Here is a 16880-nt window from a genome sequence, read left to right on the forward strand (position 1 = left end):
AGCTTCACCCTTTAGTAATCACTGTTTTGTTTGGGTTTTTTGTTGTTGCTGGTTTTGTTTGTTTTGTGGGATTCTTTTAGCCACTGCAAAGTATTCATGATGATTCAGAACACTGTATTATTAATCTGTAGTGTTTGCAAATATTTTAAGTTACTTTTGTGTTCAACACTGTTGCATGGTTTGATATCAGTACTGCTAAAATGCATACCAAATCCTGATGAGAGTGGTGCTACAAGTGGTGCTTCCTTTTGCTTTGAAAATATTCTGTAGAAAGTTTTGTATCAACGTTTTAGTTTGACAGACCCTACTGAATTGGCAAGCGCAGCAAGTTGACAAAAAGACAACAGTGCTATTGGGTAGTGCCTTGCAATTGTAACTTGAGAATGAGTATTTTGTTGATTTCCTTCCTAGCCTTCTCCTGCTCTGAAAATTTCTCCTACCAGGCTTGTATAGCTGCCTGTGAGGTTCCAGATAGTTGTCAGAATAAGGAGATTGCTGCTCTCGATTCAGACTCCTGCTCAGTGTTGACAGAAGGCTGCATCTGTTCTGGAGGGACCATCCTTCATCGAGCTCATACTGCTGTCTGTATTCCTGAAGAAAAATGTGGTATATTTGAATGTGATTTTCTTAATTATTATTATCTGCAAGTTGGTGGTCAGATAATTCATTAGTAAAAAATCAAGTTCTGATGTGGTATGAGTTCTGCATATGTCATTCAGATGAGGGTTAGCTGTACAAGTGAGCAAGTGAGGAATGTCCATGTGACATACAATTTTGCTTACCTTCCATCAGCTGGAGGATGCTCTTCAAGATGGAAGGTTTTGCTTACGTTTATGCATTCTAGTATTCCAATTATGTTAGACTTGTCCTCCTTTTTCACCTAGCATTTTGCCAAGGGTCCACTCTATTGATGCTAAATGGCATTCAACAAACATGCAGCAACACTTAATTACACATTTTGAATAATTCATATTCATGTCCTGTGTTCTGTGTTCAATTCTTTCTGCCAGAACTGATACTTATTTATATTACAGTTCTGCCTGAGCAGAGCAAATTGTGGACCAGTACTTACCATTATCAAACCTTAAATATATTTATGTTAAATCATATTACATAAAGCACTGTATATTAATAATAGCTTTGTGTGTGCAAAGTACAAAAGTAACTTCTTTTCACATCACTACTTTAAAAACAAAGGATGGTAAACAAAGGATGGTTTGGTATTTTTAGTTACTAGCTGTGCAGCGGGGGCACAAAACAAAGTGGAGGTCCTGATCCTCTGGAGGGTATTGAGTGTCTTGTTTTCCCATACAAACTCAGTCTCAGATTGTCTCCTCTTTCACTTTTTTTGTAGGTTGATGTGGTTAGGTGATGCCTTTAAAACTCTGGGATTTTTATGCTTCATAGATCCACACCTAATGCAGAAGAAAGTGGTGGTCAAAATTTAAAGTAAAAAGGAATGTACTTTTGTTGTTGTTGTCCTGATTTAGCTTGTACAGACAGCTCAGGAGCACCTCATGCAGTAGGTGAGATCTGGAAAACTTCTTTGAGTGGATGCTGTATGCAAAAATGTGTTGACAGTGAGACCATTATTCCAGTGGAGTACAACTGTTCAGATACCCACAGTTTAGACTGTCAGCGATTTGCAGAAGTGGCCCTGCTTGTTCCTGATGATCAGACATGCTGTCCTCAGAAGATCTGTAGTAAGTATTCCTTCATGATTATGGATACTGCCCTCTGGAATATTCAGATGTCCTTTCTCTGTGGTTTCTTTCTCTGTTACACATCCTACTTCTGAAGGAAATGGAAATTACTTCAGTTTGCATTTACAGATTATGTAGAAAACTGTAAACACCAAGGATTATAAGGACTGAAAGAGTACTATGTTTATTTGGATATGGATTGTGTATCTCTCCCCCCTACAGGCATTCAAATACAGATTAATTATATAACTAATTCAGACTGTATGTCTATTTTACAAAGCAAGTAGTGGAGGATATAAAAGCTCTTTTTAAAAATCCTTATTTAGGTTAGAAAGTCCAGGTTCAGAAAGAAATTGCAATCAGTTTTTGCCTTTTGACCACCTGGGATGATGTTGCAGTGAGGTTTCCACAGGAATTTTCATTCATTTACTTATTTTTTTTTAGTTCTCACAAGGGGTCTGCTCCAGTTTAACTTTGCCTTCATGGAGAGTGTTGCAAATGCTGGACACTTCTGCATATTGTTTCAGGTTTTTCTGCTGGTTTGCTGTGGTTTTCACACATATGTTGTTATTTCAAGATTTGTGTATCAAAGTGCAAATAGCACTTGCTGCTTCACTACTTGATTTATAAATGTATAAGATAGTTTAGAAGGTTTTGGTTTTTTTTTTTCTTTTTATGCAACAGTTTGTAACCAGAGCCTTTGTGATTCCCTAATCCCTGAGTGTAATGGCTTGGAAAAGCTGGTCACTTACTACAGAGAAGAATCCTGTTGTCCGAACTACGTTTGTGGTAGGTTTCTTTTGAAAAGGTAAAGAAGTTCGCCCTGCAAAAGTTATTTAGTGAACTAAGTAGATCAACTTAGAAGCAAAAACTTACTTAGTGTAGACATTATTGTTATCATGGTTGTTAACAAAATTATCTTTCATCTAAATGCTCAGGTTTGGTCTATATGTCAGTCTCAGCAGATACAATGATGAAGGAGTCTTGTGTTTAACAATGAGGCAAGAATGTGTCTTTGCTGTCTTGCAACACAAAGCAGAAGTGTTTCTAGAAGTATCTTCTAGTGATTCTCAGCTCTGCACTATTTCTCTGAGATGCAGCACAACAAAGGAGGAATGCTATACTGCCTGTAAAGAAACACATCTCCTGTACTTTTTTCAGAATGTGATCCGGCAAAGTGTGAATCAATGCAGCAGATGCCGAGCTGTCAAGACGATCAGACGCTAATTGCTGCTCGGGTGGAGAGTACCTGCTGCATTTCCTATATATGTGGTACAGTATTCTGGCTGGTTGAGAGATTGAGACTGTGTGCTTTTGCAGCACAATAACGTTCTTAGGTCATGTAGTGTGGTGGTGGAGTCCATGCATGAGGAAGTTGAAGGCTTTGGAGAAACTATCCATGTATAGTGTGTGGACTAGCAGCATGAATATTTTATCTGAAAGACCACTGAAGTTATATATGCTCTTGCTCCCTATGTCCTGATGTATCAGCTGTGACCTGTCTTATTTAATGGCAAATGTCCCACATGAGATTATTATGCAAATTTCTCCATTTCTTTTGGAGGTTGGCCTTTAGTTGCTTAATTCAATAATAAAATTACACTTCTGGCATCAGTACAGGAGTTCCAATGTTACAGTGCAGTTTTTCTATATGATAATAATGTGATAATGTGGTCCTACTGTATTTGGCTCTTTTTGCACACAGATACCTGTAAATCAAAGACTGAGTTGCCTTGATTAGAAAGACCAAAGGATGCTGAGTCTTTGTGCTGTACATATCAGAAAAGAACCTTGTGGTTTTCACATGTTCAGGTGGGAGGATGACACTGGGGTCACAGGAGATACCCGTTATAGGGGGTCAAGGATCCTATAGCTTGGGCAGAGCAGCATTTCTGAAGACAACAAGGTGACTTGGTAAGAGAGAAAATCTAGCAAAATTTTTCATAACAGAAAGGGAGAGAAAATCCTGTTGTTTGTGATCTGACTCACAGCAGGGGACAAAGAAAGGGCAAGCTGCACTGAGAATTAGCCTCCTGTACAGGGACTATAGGAATGAATGCAGAGTATCTCTATGCTTTCATATGACTCTGTGACAAACTTACGGGCATGTTTCCTAGGCAGTAGTAAAATGTCTTCCTATGCTTTAGATTTAAATAATTGTTTTCTCCAGCATGCAGGCCTTGCTCCTATCAGATACCCAAATGTCAAGAAGGAGAAGTTCTTATTGTGGATGACAACACTACAGAGAGGTGTTGCCCTACATACCAGTGCAGTAAGTTTGATATTTTAAATAATAGAAAACACGTCAAATACTGTAGCATGGATGCCTAGTGCAAAAAATATTTGGTTAAAGAATAGCGCTCCACTTATGTATAAAAACAAGCTATCATCTATAGTCCTGAACAGATAGTCTTTACTTTTAAAACCTGGTATGCCTAAGCATTATCTGAATATCTCTATCATGGTGACAAATGACTAATATCAGGCCCCAGATTCTGGAGATTGAAAACTGTTTTTAATATTTGTCTAGAGTAGTTGTACTCCACACTAGTATTACGCAATGGTTAATGATTAAATTTTGGTTTCTAGTCCTTTCAAGTAAGACATTTTCTGAATATATTTAGTATGAATAAGTAATATACTGTCTCTTGATACATATTTCTGTTCATCAAAATATGAAAACCTTGTCTTTATCAGACTTTCTTTTCTGCAATTTTAGTTTGTGAAATACATCGTTGTCCTGAATTCAAATGTATGCTGGGCATGTCTTTGGTGGAGGTATGGAGCCCAGACAACTGCTGCCCCTTTCGGACATGTGGTAAAATGATTGTTTTTCATTTTAGCTACCTTAGACAATAAGACACTGACAAAGAGCTTTGGTCTTTCAGGTTTGAATCCAGTTTCAGCCAGCTATACCATTGTTATCTGCTCATGAAACAATTATATAAACAAAAGTCAGATATGGTCCAGAACTTCTTAATCTGCTTGTTTGGGGTTTACTTGCTTTGTGAGGGTGATAGGATACTGTAGAATCTACCTGTCCAAACTTAGCATCTTGAAAAATTTTGCATAAGTGCATTGTGTTCGTGTGGCAAGGTTTTGGTAGCAGGGAGAACTACCAAAGCTAGAGTTATTACCCTACTCTGATATGATTGCTGATAAATTGAACTAATTTCCCAAGTCAAGTCTGGGTTTTTTGCCTGTGATGGTAATTGGCGAGGGATCTCTTCCTGCCCTTACTTCAACCCACAAGCCTTTTGTTATGTTCTCTATCCCCTGTCCAGCTGAGAAGCGAAGTGATAGAGCAGCTCTGGTGGACATCTGGCATCCAGCCAGGGTCAATCCACCACAGTTAGTAAATGATTTATGGCTAAAGAGAAAACATGTTAGGTTCACAGGTCAGGAATTTGACAGTTTACAAAGACAGTAGTATATCATACTCTTTGTGATACCTTAAACACAGTTCTCCATTGGTTTATATTGCTGGTAATGATTGTCATCACTACAAGGAGGCTAACAACTAGAATAATTTTTTTAATGTGTTCAGGTAGACTGCAGTAAATTGTTGTAATTTCTGAAGGTGGTCATAGAAGCTTTCAGGATGGAATGGAAATCAAACATAATTTCAAAACCCAGCAGAATACCTTCAATTATGACTTGTAAATCTGGAATTCCTGTTCTCTCTGATGCTCTCTTTTAAGCACATGGCATATTACTTTTTAAAATATTGTTTCTGTATTTTCTTTTAGAATGTGCATGCGAAACAATCCCCAAACCTCAGTGCAAACTGGTATGAAATTAATCATCTTTGTCAGTATTCTTTTAGTAATTTCTTAATGAATCTCTTAGTCTTACTAATAGTTCCATCAGTGAAAGATGAAATGCCATGTCATTTTTTTTTTAATTGCTTTAGAAGATGTATCCATTTTAATGAAACCAGTTAAGGGTAAATATTTTGCAGAATAAAATACCTTTATAGTATTGGTATTTCTTGGAGCTTTTTATGAGTGTATCTGTCCTGAAGTATTTGCAGAGTGAAATTGCTTTTGTCTGCCTAAGGATAAAATTTTGGCTTTCAAGTTTCAGAACTTCAAAAGCATTACTGTTTTGTCAATATTGTTTTTCATAGTCAATATGTTTTATGCCAACAACTGACCGAGCAGAACTTTTAAACTATATTGCAACTTGTTCTGCTTTACAAAAATTAATATTTCTGAATTAGATTCTCAGTCAATACAGGATATGCTTTGATTTTGCTTGTCATTATCCAGAAAATAATATTGCCATGGAAATAATGGATAAAAATTATAATCTGGAGTCCTAGGAAGGAACTCAAAATAGTAATCTTTTTTTTATTGGGGAATTTCAAAATACTTTGTAAGTGGGGTTGTTTCTAGTGTTTTAATTTCGTAAATCATGAAACTGGGGCATTAGGAATCAGGAATTCAAGAAATCTAGCAGAAAAATCGTAATATGCATACATATAAACAATTAAAGGCAAAATGAAAATGTACCTCTGTGCTATTGTAAGACTATTTATATCCATTAAATTATTCACACACTCCACACTGTGGAGATTGTACAAAGGCAAGCTATAGCATTTCATTATGGGCCTGCTTTAGCCTTTCCTGTCAAAACAGGTTTCTAGGGGCAATAAATACTGCTACTGAAATCCTGAAGGAAAGATGTTCAAAAGATCATACAAAGAAGAAAATATTGTTGTTTCATTTCTCTCTCTCTCTTTTTATTCCCCCTCCCCCCTCTTTTATACACTTAGGGGCAGAAACTTCAGATAGATGAACAATTTCAGAACAGTACAGAAAATATCTGTAACTGTGTAAAGTACAAATGCGGTAAGTCAGAAAATAATTTAATTCAAAGAAATACCCATTCAAATGCTAAAATAAACCAGAAATTTGATGTTCACTTTGAACATGGTACTGAGAAGAAAAGAATTGACTGGTGTAATTCACAAACAGTCTAAGAAAAGGCAAGAAAATAGGATCACTCACTAAATATTTGGTTGATTCTGGCCATCCTTGTGTTCTGTTAGCTCCTGCAGCAGGAGATCTGTGCAGGGAAACAGCAGAGTTTTGGGAAAGTTGACTAAGCAGCCTGCGTTTTGCTGAGCTGAAGCAAGGACTCCAGCCAGAAACTGGAACACACACTTGGTGTTCATATAAAATCCTGCTATCCCATTATGGGACTATTCAGGATCTGGTAGACATGTTTATGTGTTTCCCAAGGTCAAGGACAGATTTCAGCATGATGGAAATTCATCTTAGAGCATACCCAGTAGTGTCTGGGAAGACTCAGGAAAAAGTAATTCCTGTGGGACACTCAGTTGGCCGATAGAGTTAGGATTGTCCTTGAATAGATTTCCATCACAAAGATGTGTGCTTCTGAACTAATTTAGGCCTCTGTGACCTAAATAGTCAGTGGGGAGAAATAGTCTTTTCTCAGGTACATTTCTTATTCTGAAATAAACTTATAAACCAAATCTGCTGAAGAAACATGGCCAGTCATTTTGGTGGTGTAACTAATAAAATATTATATATGTATTTAGATACACACACAGGTATTTTTGTCATTAAGCATTAGACCACTATTAACTGCTATTTGAAAGTCTGACTTACAATTCTTAAAGGGGTAGAGTAGCCTTTTCTATTTCTGTATTACTGACTTACTGTTTGAAACCATTTTTAAGAGAATCCTGATACCAAGCTGATTGTCCTGAGCATGCCATTTATTATTATTTTCTTGTAGTGAGAGACAAAGTTTGCCTGAGTAACGAGCAAGGTGTGCTGCTTCCTGGACAGACAATTGTGGAACGCATCTCAGATGGCCTTTGTCATGTTTCTTATTGTACAGATGTGATTGATCCCTCCACTAAATACTACCAACTGAACACATCTTCAATAGACTGTGCTGTCAAGTGCAAAGCTGTAAGAAATTCAGAACTCCAGACGTGTTTTGTGACTACTGGTCTTAATGACATTTTGTTGTGTTTTGCTGAGTAGACAACAGTCATAGAACAATCTGGAAAGAGTCAACTATGAGATTGCCCTCTAATGATGTGCTACTGCATGTCTGATAGACGTTTACAGAAATGTCACTCCCTTCATTGTTTTTGCCTCTGTAGACATCTCATATAAACTAATCTATGTAGCATACTTCTACTTGCATCCCTGTATAACTTCAGCTGCATTATGTGCAAACTGGTGCAAATTCCTGGCAGATATTAGCTCAATAAGAATCGGGAAGAGAATAATTATAAATAGAAGAATTCAAGTTGTGTTAAAAACAACTTTATAAAATAAGCAAATGATCCCTGTCTTTATAAATAGTGTGATATATTGCCATGGGAATATTACATGGATTATTTTTTCTAATTATGGAGTTACTTGATGTCTAATGAGGAAAAAGTCAAAATTTTAGTGGTTCTTGAAATAAGCAGTCAGGCTTATATTTGAAGATGGTAGAAAGACTAGTTTATTTTCTCATTTACTTCAATTAAGATCAAAGATACTTTATAAAATCATTGTGAATGTACAAATGTAATCTGTGTGGGTTTCAAAGTTATTTAATAAAATGCATCCCTAAAGTGCCTGCAAATACCTGAAAACCCCGTACAGTGGCAAAATGTCAAGCTTCAAGATGGTCTCATATATATATAATCTCTTTGATTTTGGCAGAACCAAGTCTATCAGCCTCCAAAAGATTTGACAACGTGCTGTGGTAGCTGTAAGAACTTGTCTTGTCTCCACACTTTCAGCAATGGAACAGTTTCCAGTTTTAAGGTAAGTTTATGTGTCTCTTATTCCTTCAAAATATTTATAAGTAAACAAACAAAACCACAAACCAACAAACATACTCTACAGACACTGCCATATAAAATGTGCTAAGACCAACTTATTTGTCCAAATAGTTTTGCGTATATGCAACATTAATTTATTGGAGAGTCAATCATATAGCTGTTTACAAAGATTAGGGGATTTTGGTATATCAAAGAATTGTTATTAATGTGACCTGATTAACATTATCTATTTAGTGGACTTTAAAGTTCTATATTTACAGAACTTTAGCATGCATCAAATTGTATTTTCTTCTAAGTATTACATTTCAGACAAATTCACATTGTAATACTGTTTTTGCTGAGGTGCCAGGTAAAGTTTCTGGTTTACATTTTTTAACAGCCTGGTACTGTTTGGATTTCAAACTGCATCAGATATGAATGCACTAACACAACAATAGGACCGGTTCTGGTTTCCTCTTCAGTTGGCTGCCCTCCTTTTAATGAAACTGAATGTGTGAAGGTCAGTGTTCAATACATTGTTTGCATTCTGACTGTGATTTATGTTTACATTACATGGTTAACAATGACAAAAGATGATTTTACCTCAAGAAAAGGGGAAATAATAAATTCTTGTAATGCCTGCCTTTTTTGGACAGACATTTGAAGGTGAAAAGCTCTAATTACACACATGCAGTGTGCCACCAGACTGCCAAGATACACAGCTGAAGACTTCTAATTATTCTCAGAAATTTATTTATTTTTCATAGAGACTTGTAATATCAAATTAATCCTCTTGCTGCTCTCTGAATTTGGGCACCTTTCTGGGTTAGACTTCTCCTTTCTGACAGGCTTTCTATGTACAGCAATTTAATTCATCACAATGGTTAAAAACACTAAAGAGAAGGAAAGATTGAATATCAGGAAAATCTTTTTTACAGTGAGACAATGTTTTGTGGACTAGCTTTGCAGCAGAAGCAAAAGCTCTATTTGAATTTGCTAAGTGAGATTAGACTAAGTGCCAGAAAGTACATGTGGAGAGCAATCTCATATTGCTTTCTGTAATTCTACATTTACATGTGGGTTGGAGAATACTTTCCTTAGTGAATGATGGCACATATGTAGGAACTAGGTGGCTGTAGGTCCTTCTAACAGATCACAGTGGGTTTGTTCTTCAGAGAGACTTGCAGTTACATAGTTGGTGAAAAACTTTTTGCTGTTTTAGGCAAACAGAATTAAGGAGGGAGCATCGTGGCTTGAAATACTGAGGTGGACATCCAAAACTGAACTCTCTAATGTTATCCTGAGAAAGCCTCTTTAAAAGCTGCAGCTATTCTTCCCATGGTGCTATGGGGAGTGCTTCATATTACAGCACTGAATATAGCTGTGAATCTCCACTACGGGGAGTGAGTGGCTTCTCATTTAGATGAGACTTCTTCCTGCTTTAAATTCAAAATAAATTTTTTGTGGTTGTCAATATGGCTTCTACAAGAAGTCATGGATTTAATTTAGATAACACATGATGGAGTCAGATTTAACACAGTCATTTCTTCTCCAGATGTGGCATTTTGGTAGCTGGTGATGTACAGCGGAATTCAGTGACAACCACTTAATACTCATTTGTGCTAAACTAGTCAAGTGAGACCATTTACAGCCAAACCTTCATCCATTCACCAGAGTACTCAACTTGCCTGAATAATGTTGCAGAGCTTTGTCTGAAAGATACTTCTAATAGCACAGGCATACGAGGGAGTAAATGTTGGGGGGTGGGAAGGGGATACACCACAATTTTTCTTCCTCTATATTTTTCTCTTGATCAGGTTGGAGGCTATGTTGTGCCATTCCTTGAAGGATGCTGCAAAACATGTAAGTAATGGCACTCACAAGTCTGTGTCATTTGTTGTTACCTTGGAAACAAGGGTGATACTTTCCTGCATGAAAGCTTGACTCACAGATCCCAAAGGCCATGTTTTTCCCAGTTTTGCACATGAATACCAGTCCAAACTAGTGGAGTTAAATCAGTAGAAAGTAGTTTAACATTGAAGGGGTTCCTCCACTGATAGTGATTGTGGGTGGCCAAGTCACTAAAATCGCTACTGTGAGTATTTTGTGATTCTTACATGAAATTGTTCAAAATATTAGTTACTGCATTTAGTATACTGGAAGGTACTGTGTTTTGGAAGGCACCTGAAAATGTGCTTCATCAACATTCATATTTTTCATGTTCAGTAAAAATGAAGGTTGATCTATGCAGTTTGTAAGTTAATTCTGTAAATAATTAACTGATTGCAATGTAGTCTTAGCTTAGTATTTCAGAATAGTAATAGTTCAGAATAATAATAGTAGTTCAGAAGCTTTCAGCAATACCTTTTAAAAGAACTTACAATTAAAAATCCTCCCTTACTTGATGATCGAGATATATTTTGACATCTGAGAGCTAATAAAGGATTTTTTAAAAAAGCAATAACTATAGTTAGAGAAAGGTAATGACCACACTCTTAAATAATTAAGGCAAAAGTTAGTTATCAATCTGGAGTGCACATTACAAAGTAAAATTAAACCCTTGAAAAATTCAGTGACTTCTAAGGTGCATTTAAGAATAGATTCATACAATTTGCATTTCACACCTGTTTATAGACAACAATCTCTGTGAATCATGTGGTTTATTCTGACTCCATCCAAATCTGACATGAGAGCTGCCAGCTGATTGTCTGTGACATTTTATGAGAAGGGTTATCAGGTTTTTGTTTTCTTTTGCAGTACTTTACCATTGGAAACCATTGTGATTTTTCCTTTCAGTTACATCAAAGCCTAGATAATATTTACAAACACTGCTCAGAGGAAATGAACTCTTTCTTTCTTGTAGCCCTAAAGGACAACTTAAATTTAGGGTACCAGACTGTCTTAGCTATACTGGTGTAGACCAGATTCTTCCTGGTTTGACATGCAGCTTAGCAATGCAAGTAATGCCTGGGCATGGTCCTGAGCTGCTGGGCACAGCAGCCTGAGCAGGGAGTTTGGACCAGATGACCTCCAGAGGTCCCTTCCCACCTCAGCCATTCTGTGATCCTGTAATATACAGATATTTTAAGGCTAGATTATTTTCTCAAATATGTCAAAGTCTAGTAACTCCAAAATGTTTCACACTGATAGGGAATACTTTGTAACATGTACTCTGTTCAATATGTAATATTCTTACCAGGTTCTTCAGTGTCAATGCTCCTCCCATTCCCTGTTAGCCCAGTCACTCCTACAGCCTATGGTAGCTGTTACACAGGTACATTTTCCTGGAAATAAGTAGGACCAACCCAAACAGCATCATTGTTGATTTCCAACAATGTACTCCCTGATAGGAGCATCAGGCCTCACATAACCCAATCATGCCAAAAGCTGCAGTGTAGCATGACTGCTTGTGGTTCAGAGCGGTTCACATTTTGGTTTTGGTTTGCTTTTTATTTTGCACTGTGTGGGCAGTGCATTGTTGTTAGCCAACAATGTACTGTTGATAGTACGCACTTGCATGGTCTTTAGCTTGTTGCATGTGTAAAATTGCTGTGTTTAAATATGTAAGCTACTGCAATTACGTTTGCAGTGCTGTAGAACATAGAGGCTAATGGCTTTGCTTGTTCAAGCTCTTTATGCAAGCAACATTTTGCAGATCATGTATCATGTTGTTTCGTTTTCAGTGGCATATACTGTAGAAGCAAGTAATTTCCTTCCCATCCATAGTTAGGACAGTTAACTGAAAATAGCCAGCCTGTGTTTTCTCCATGAAAATTTGAGGTTATCTTTGTTCTTTTTGAAAAAGCAGGTTACTTTGGGGAACTGTAATATATTATGAATGCAAGTGTTCTGGAATTTATTTTGTGAAAACATAGTATTGATGTTAACTGTAATTCTGTGCATCGTGGAGTGATACATCCTTTGTTAAATTACAGCCATGACTCCAGGAGGACTGCTCTGAAATCTATGTTATTCTTTCACGTTGTTATAACTTTAAATGGCAACTTTGTTAAAAGTCAACCCAAAAACTAAGCAAGGATTTTTGACCATACAGACTGTGAGAAAAAACCTCATTATAATAAGATGTGTGTAAGATGCACACATTTTTGTAAGGTTATTCATGAAAAAGTATGTCATGTTGTAAAGCTCATTAAAAGCTACTGGGCATTTAAGTGCATGCATGCATGGAAATACATTAGATACTTATTTCTTTATGAGAATGTACTTTCACTATAGCCTGGATGAAGTCATAGCCACAGCTGCACTGAGTTCTTCATCCTACACACCATCTATAATGTAAAAGAAGAAAGGACACAAACAGGACTATGAGAAACATAAAATAATGGTGAGTTTTTCAATTTTCAAACCCAATTTATTTGTTCTTCATTTCTCAATTTTCTTCTTCCCTAAGCAAATATAGCTCAATGGTAGCTGATCACTAGCAGTAGCCAGCCATTTCTGATGGTAAATTTTTTATTTGCTTCCAAGAAGATTCATTACTGGCCTTTCTTTCATATTCCAGAAGCCTCTGCTATGTTTAGAAACAGTAGCAGCCCTTTATGTTTTAATAAAAAATATATTACCTGGTTTGACAGTGATTAGAGCAAGGAACCGGATATTACACATCAAGGTGTAATAAACCTCTGTTGTAGTTCAATATTGGATATTGCATGAACCAAGAAGTCTTTCATTGCTCTTGCTTTTCTCAAGCTAAAAGTATTTACCTTTTGTCAACATCTCTGGATTTCTTGGCTGAAAGAAAATGCAGTTCTGTAAGTGAAGAATGATGTAGGACTGCACCATGATGTGTAAAATCTACTGTGAAACTGTGGAAACTGTTATAGTGAAATGAACTATTCATTTCTCTTACAGATCTGTGGCATAATTTGCTTGCTTCAGCACAGAGAGCATCACTGTGAGAAGATGCTGTGCCTTCTGATCGCTAGCAACTAAACTTCATACTGAACTTCCTCGCTTTTCTTCAAATGTTCAAGATTCCCTTCTTAACTCCTCATTTAATTTCAAAATTTCTTCTTTATTTCATCCATATTCTTTGTACATACTTCTGTGAGAAAAATTGTGGAAATAATGCTAATGAAAATGTAAATAAAACATTTAATTTGTTCACTGGTGTTTTCTTATTTAATAAAAACAGGGGGCTTGATGTTTCTGTATCAGATTCTGCTGTTTAGTGTTGATTTTAAACTGTGCTTATCCCCCTGAAACACAGTTGCTGTTATTAAAGTTTGTTACAATTATTTCATAGGAAATGCATCTTTATGCATCATTAACAAGCATTCTCACAGGAGTGATTGATCTATTTTACGTAATTTTTGAAAGATGGTGGACTTAATGAACTTTTCATGACTGTCATTGAAGCTACAAGGAGACAATACATGAAACAGAATAGCTTTAATAGCAATAAAATATATAGCTAATGTCACCTTGCTAAAGTTTTGCATGCATAGTGATGTATTGGATATTTTCTTTGTTAAGTCTCTTGATCCCATAAAACATTCAGGAATGTTCTTGTCTATGAAACACTTAGAGTTTTGAGTGATATTTTTCAATCAATGCCCATTTTGCAGGTAAGGAAGATGGAAAATTCTGTAAAAAGGTGACTGTCAGGATGACTATCCGCAAGAATGACTGCAGGAGTAACACACCAGTAAGTAAATAGCTATTACAATTTGTTTTAGTAGAAGGGAAACAATATGAGAAACAAAAAGGAAACACGAATTCCACAGGTGTGTCTCTCGGGGACAGAGGTTTCAGTATTTCATGGAGCTGCTTTAATGTTTCTCTACATTCTCAGTAGGAAAAAGGGACATGGGGACCTTCTGCTTTTGTATGCATTTAGGTGCATGTTGATTTAGTGTAAATCCAAGGTCTTATTTCACCCTATAATCCAATTATGATATGCAAATTAAGTTTGATATCACTGAATCTTAACAGTTAAAATGGCTGTAGGTGTGTTTGATTTTCCATCTCTCTAGGGAAATTTTAAATGCCAACTTCATGAAGAAAGGAATTTTGGGTCCTGAAGTTTTTTTTAGACAGCAGCATGAATATACTGTGAAATGTGTGGGAAGAATGAGGCACTATCTGTGTGTCTACCAAAGGATTTTCTGTAGGAGGACACCAACAGTGTCCTGCTGGGCTGGAAGGCAGTATGAGAGGCAGCAAGGGCGCAGACAGGCATCTCATGTGAGATGTGTAAGGGTGTATCTGCAAAATCCATAATAAAAGCGTGTAGGGAAACAGCTGTAACCTCTAAAATGACTCTGAGAGTATGTTTTGTAGAATAAACTGTGCAACAGCCAGGAAATTTAGTCTCGGTGTCTCATTGAACAGAAACACAAATCCTGACTATTAAACCTGACAAATGTATCAGTTTATATGACTGTTTCTGTTACAGTCTGTATTACAGTTCTGGTGTAATTAGTAATAATTCCCCTTGGCTTTCCAACAGATTGATTTAATTTTTTTTTTTAATTCCTCCTTATCAATACAGCAACACTGCATCAGTATATCACTGAAATCAATACTGTAAGGAGCTGTGAATAGAACATTTGGTGCTATGTTTAGGCCAAGGCTGTTACTTTAGAACTTAATTTTTTTTCTTTGTGCCTGTTAATGGCCAAAATCTGCTATTACTGAAATTGTCAGGAAAGTCATCATTAGTCTCAGAGAGATTAAAATTTGGGATGCGTCTGGGAAATGCACTTCAGAGTTTACTATTTGGAAATAGTGAGATTTCCTAAGGGGCTGGAGAAAATACCTCCAGATTTTTCATAGCTTTGCCATTTGGTTTGAATGTCTAATGTCACTGGACTTCCTTGAGAACTCCTGGCTTTATTTCCTGGTTGCTTCAATTTGCGAATGGTTCTTCATGTTTGTTACCAGGTGAACATTGTTTCATGTGATGGAAAATGTCCTTCAGCAAGCATTTACAACTACAACATCAACACGTACGCGAGATTCTGCAAATGCTGCAGGGAGCTCGGGCTACAGAAACGAACAGTGCCATTGTATTGCACCAGTAATTCAACCTGGGTCAGCTACTCAGTTCAAGAGCCCACAGATTGTTCTTGCCAGTGGTCTTAGGGAAAAGAAAAGAAAGGAAACAAACCAGCAAGGCCAGCTGTTTATAGCATATGATAAACTATTGAAATTACCTATTAAAACTACAATACCCAATCCACTGAATTTTACCAGTTTAATGCAAAATGATAAGACAGTAAAAATGTCTTTGGACTCTTCTAAATTTCTGAAGAATGGCTTTGCTTTGTTTGTGTTGTGATTTGTCTTCACATTCATTCACAGGGATTGTTTAAAGATTTCTTGTGATATGTGCCAACTTCAGGTGATTTACATCACAGACTCCTCAAGAGAAGGAATACCACCTCTTTTGTTCTGGAAGGCTGACCCACTCTTTGTCAGACACCCATTCCCTTTTAAAATCATTGACCAGCTTGCATAGCTGCAGCTCCTTGTTTTAAATGCATTGCAATTGCACAAATACATTCTGTGTCTATTAAGAAAAATGGTTCAGATAACATGAGAATTTTCAGTTTAAAGAATCATGTTGGAAAGTAGAGCATGTATAAGAAATTTAGCTAAAGACATTTTTTTTTCTCTTTCTTTTTTTTAAACCAGGGAACCTGTCAATACTGATAATGCATGTAACAGTTCCTGGTATTTTCAGTTTTTCTAGTGCATTTTGTAATGTAGTGAACAGCATTATGGCAAACATAATGTATGGAAGAAAATTACTATTTTTAGGCTATCTAGATTAGTCACTAGTGGCTACTTTATCTTGCTGCTAAACAATATGACATAAACTGAAAATACACAGATTTAACAAATGAAAACCATTTTATATTCCTTATATAGATACATCGTAAATTAAAACATTCATCTTGAATTGTACCACAATTAAGCTATTGCTTTTAGGAGAAGGAACTTTGTTTAACACTAATTTTAAAGATGTGAAAATTCATTAGGAAAAATAAAACCAGGATTATATACCTGTCTAAAAGAAAAACAAAGCTGAAAATTTTTTGTCACCAGTATAGTAGAACGCAACTTCTTATGGCAAGTGTTTGATACTGAAAATATACATTTGTAAGGTTTGAAATTCCTAAAGCCTTTTTGCTTATGAACTTGAACAATTAGCATTTTGTTATAATGAAGTAATATTTTTCTCCTCTAAGCTAATGTTGCTGTTCTGTATTTTTTTCAGCAAATGCTATCAAAGCAAAGATCAAGTAGCTTTTATTATGTAGATTAAAACTGTAGATAGAACACAGTGATACACTTGAGATCCTATAATAGAAAATTAATCTCTGCATAACTTCTTAAAGCTGGTTTTCTGCAGT

General features: G+C 36.3%; 1 protein-coding gene across 1 annotated transcript in view; it reads left to right on the forward strand.

Annotated features, from left to right (window-relative positions):
• OTOG (otogelin) overlaps positions 1 to 15606 on the forward strand; it is an 82214-nt gene extending 66608 nt beyond the window's left edge. Inside the window, exons 43-56 of the mRNA XM_054390346.1 lie at positions 412 to 606; positions 1491 to 1703; positions 2388 to 2492; positions 2865 to 2975; positions 3874 to 3975; positions 4423 to 4521; positions 5453 to 5493; positions 6481 to 6556; positions 7470 to 7648; positions 8399 to 8503; positions 8900 to 9019; positions 10317 to 10362; positions 14088 to 14167; positions 15406 to 15606. Coding sequence (XP_054246321.1) covers positions 412 to 606; positions 1491 to 1703; positions 2388 to 2492; positions 2865 to 2975; positions 3874 to 3975; positions 4423 to 4521; positions 5453 to 5493; positions 6481 to 6556; positions 7470 to 7648; positions 8399 to 8503; positions 8900 to 9019; positions 10317 to 10362; positions 14088 to 14167; positions 15406 to 15606 — 1673 coding nt within the window. The remainder of the gene's footprint in view (positions 1 to 411; positions 607 to 1490; positions 1704 to 2387; positions 2493 to 2864; positions 2976 to 3873; positions 3976 to 4422; positions 4522 to 5452; positions 5494 to 6480; positions 6557 to 7469; positions 7649 to 8398; positions 8504 to 8899; positions 9020 to 10316; positions 10363 to 14087; positions 14168 to 15405) is intronic.
• Positions 15607 to 16880: the final 1274 nt, after the last annotated feature.

This window comes from Indicator indicator, chromosome 21 (assembly GCF_027791375.1).
Source record: "Indicator indicator isolate 239-I01 chromosome 21, UM_Iind_1.1, whole genome shotgun sequence".
In the NCBI taxonomy this organism is placed as follows: Eukaryota; Metazoa; Chordata; class Aves; order Piciformes; family Indicatoridae; genus Indicator; species Indicator indicator.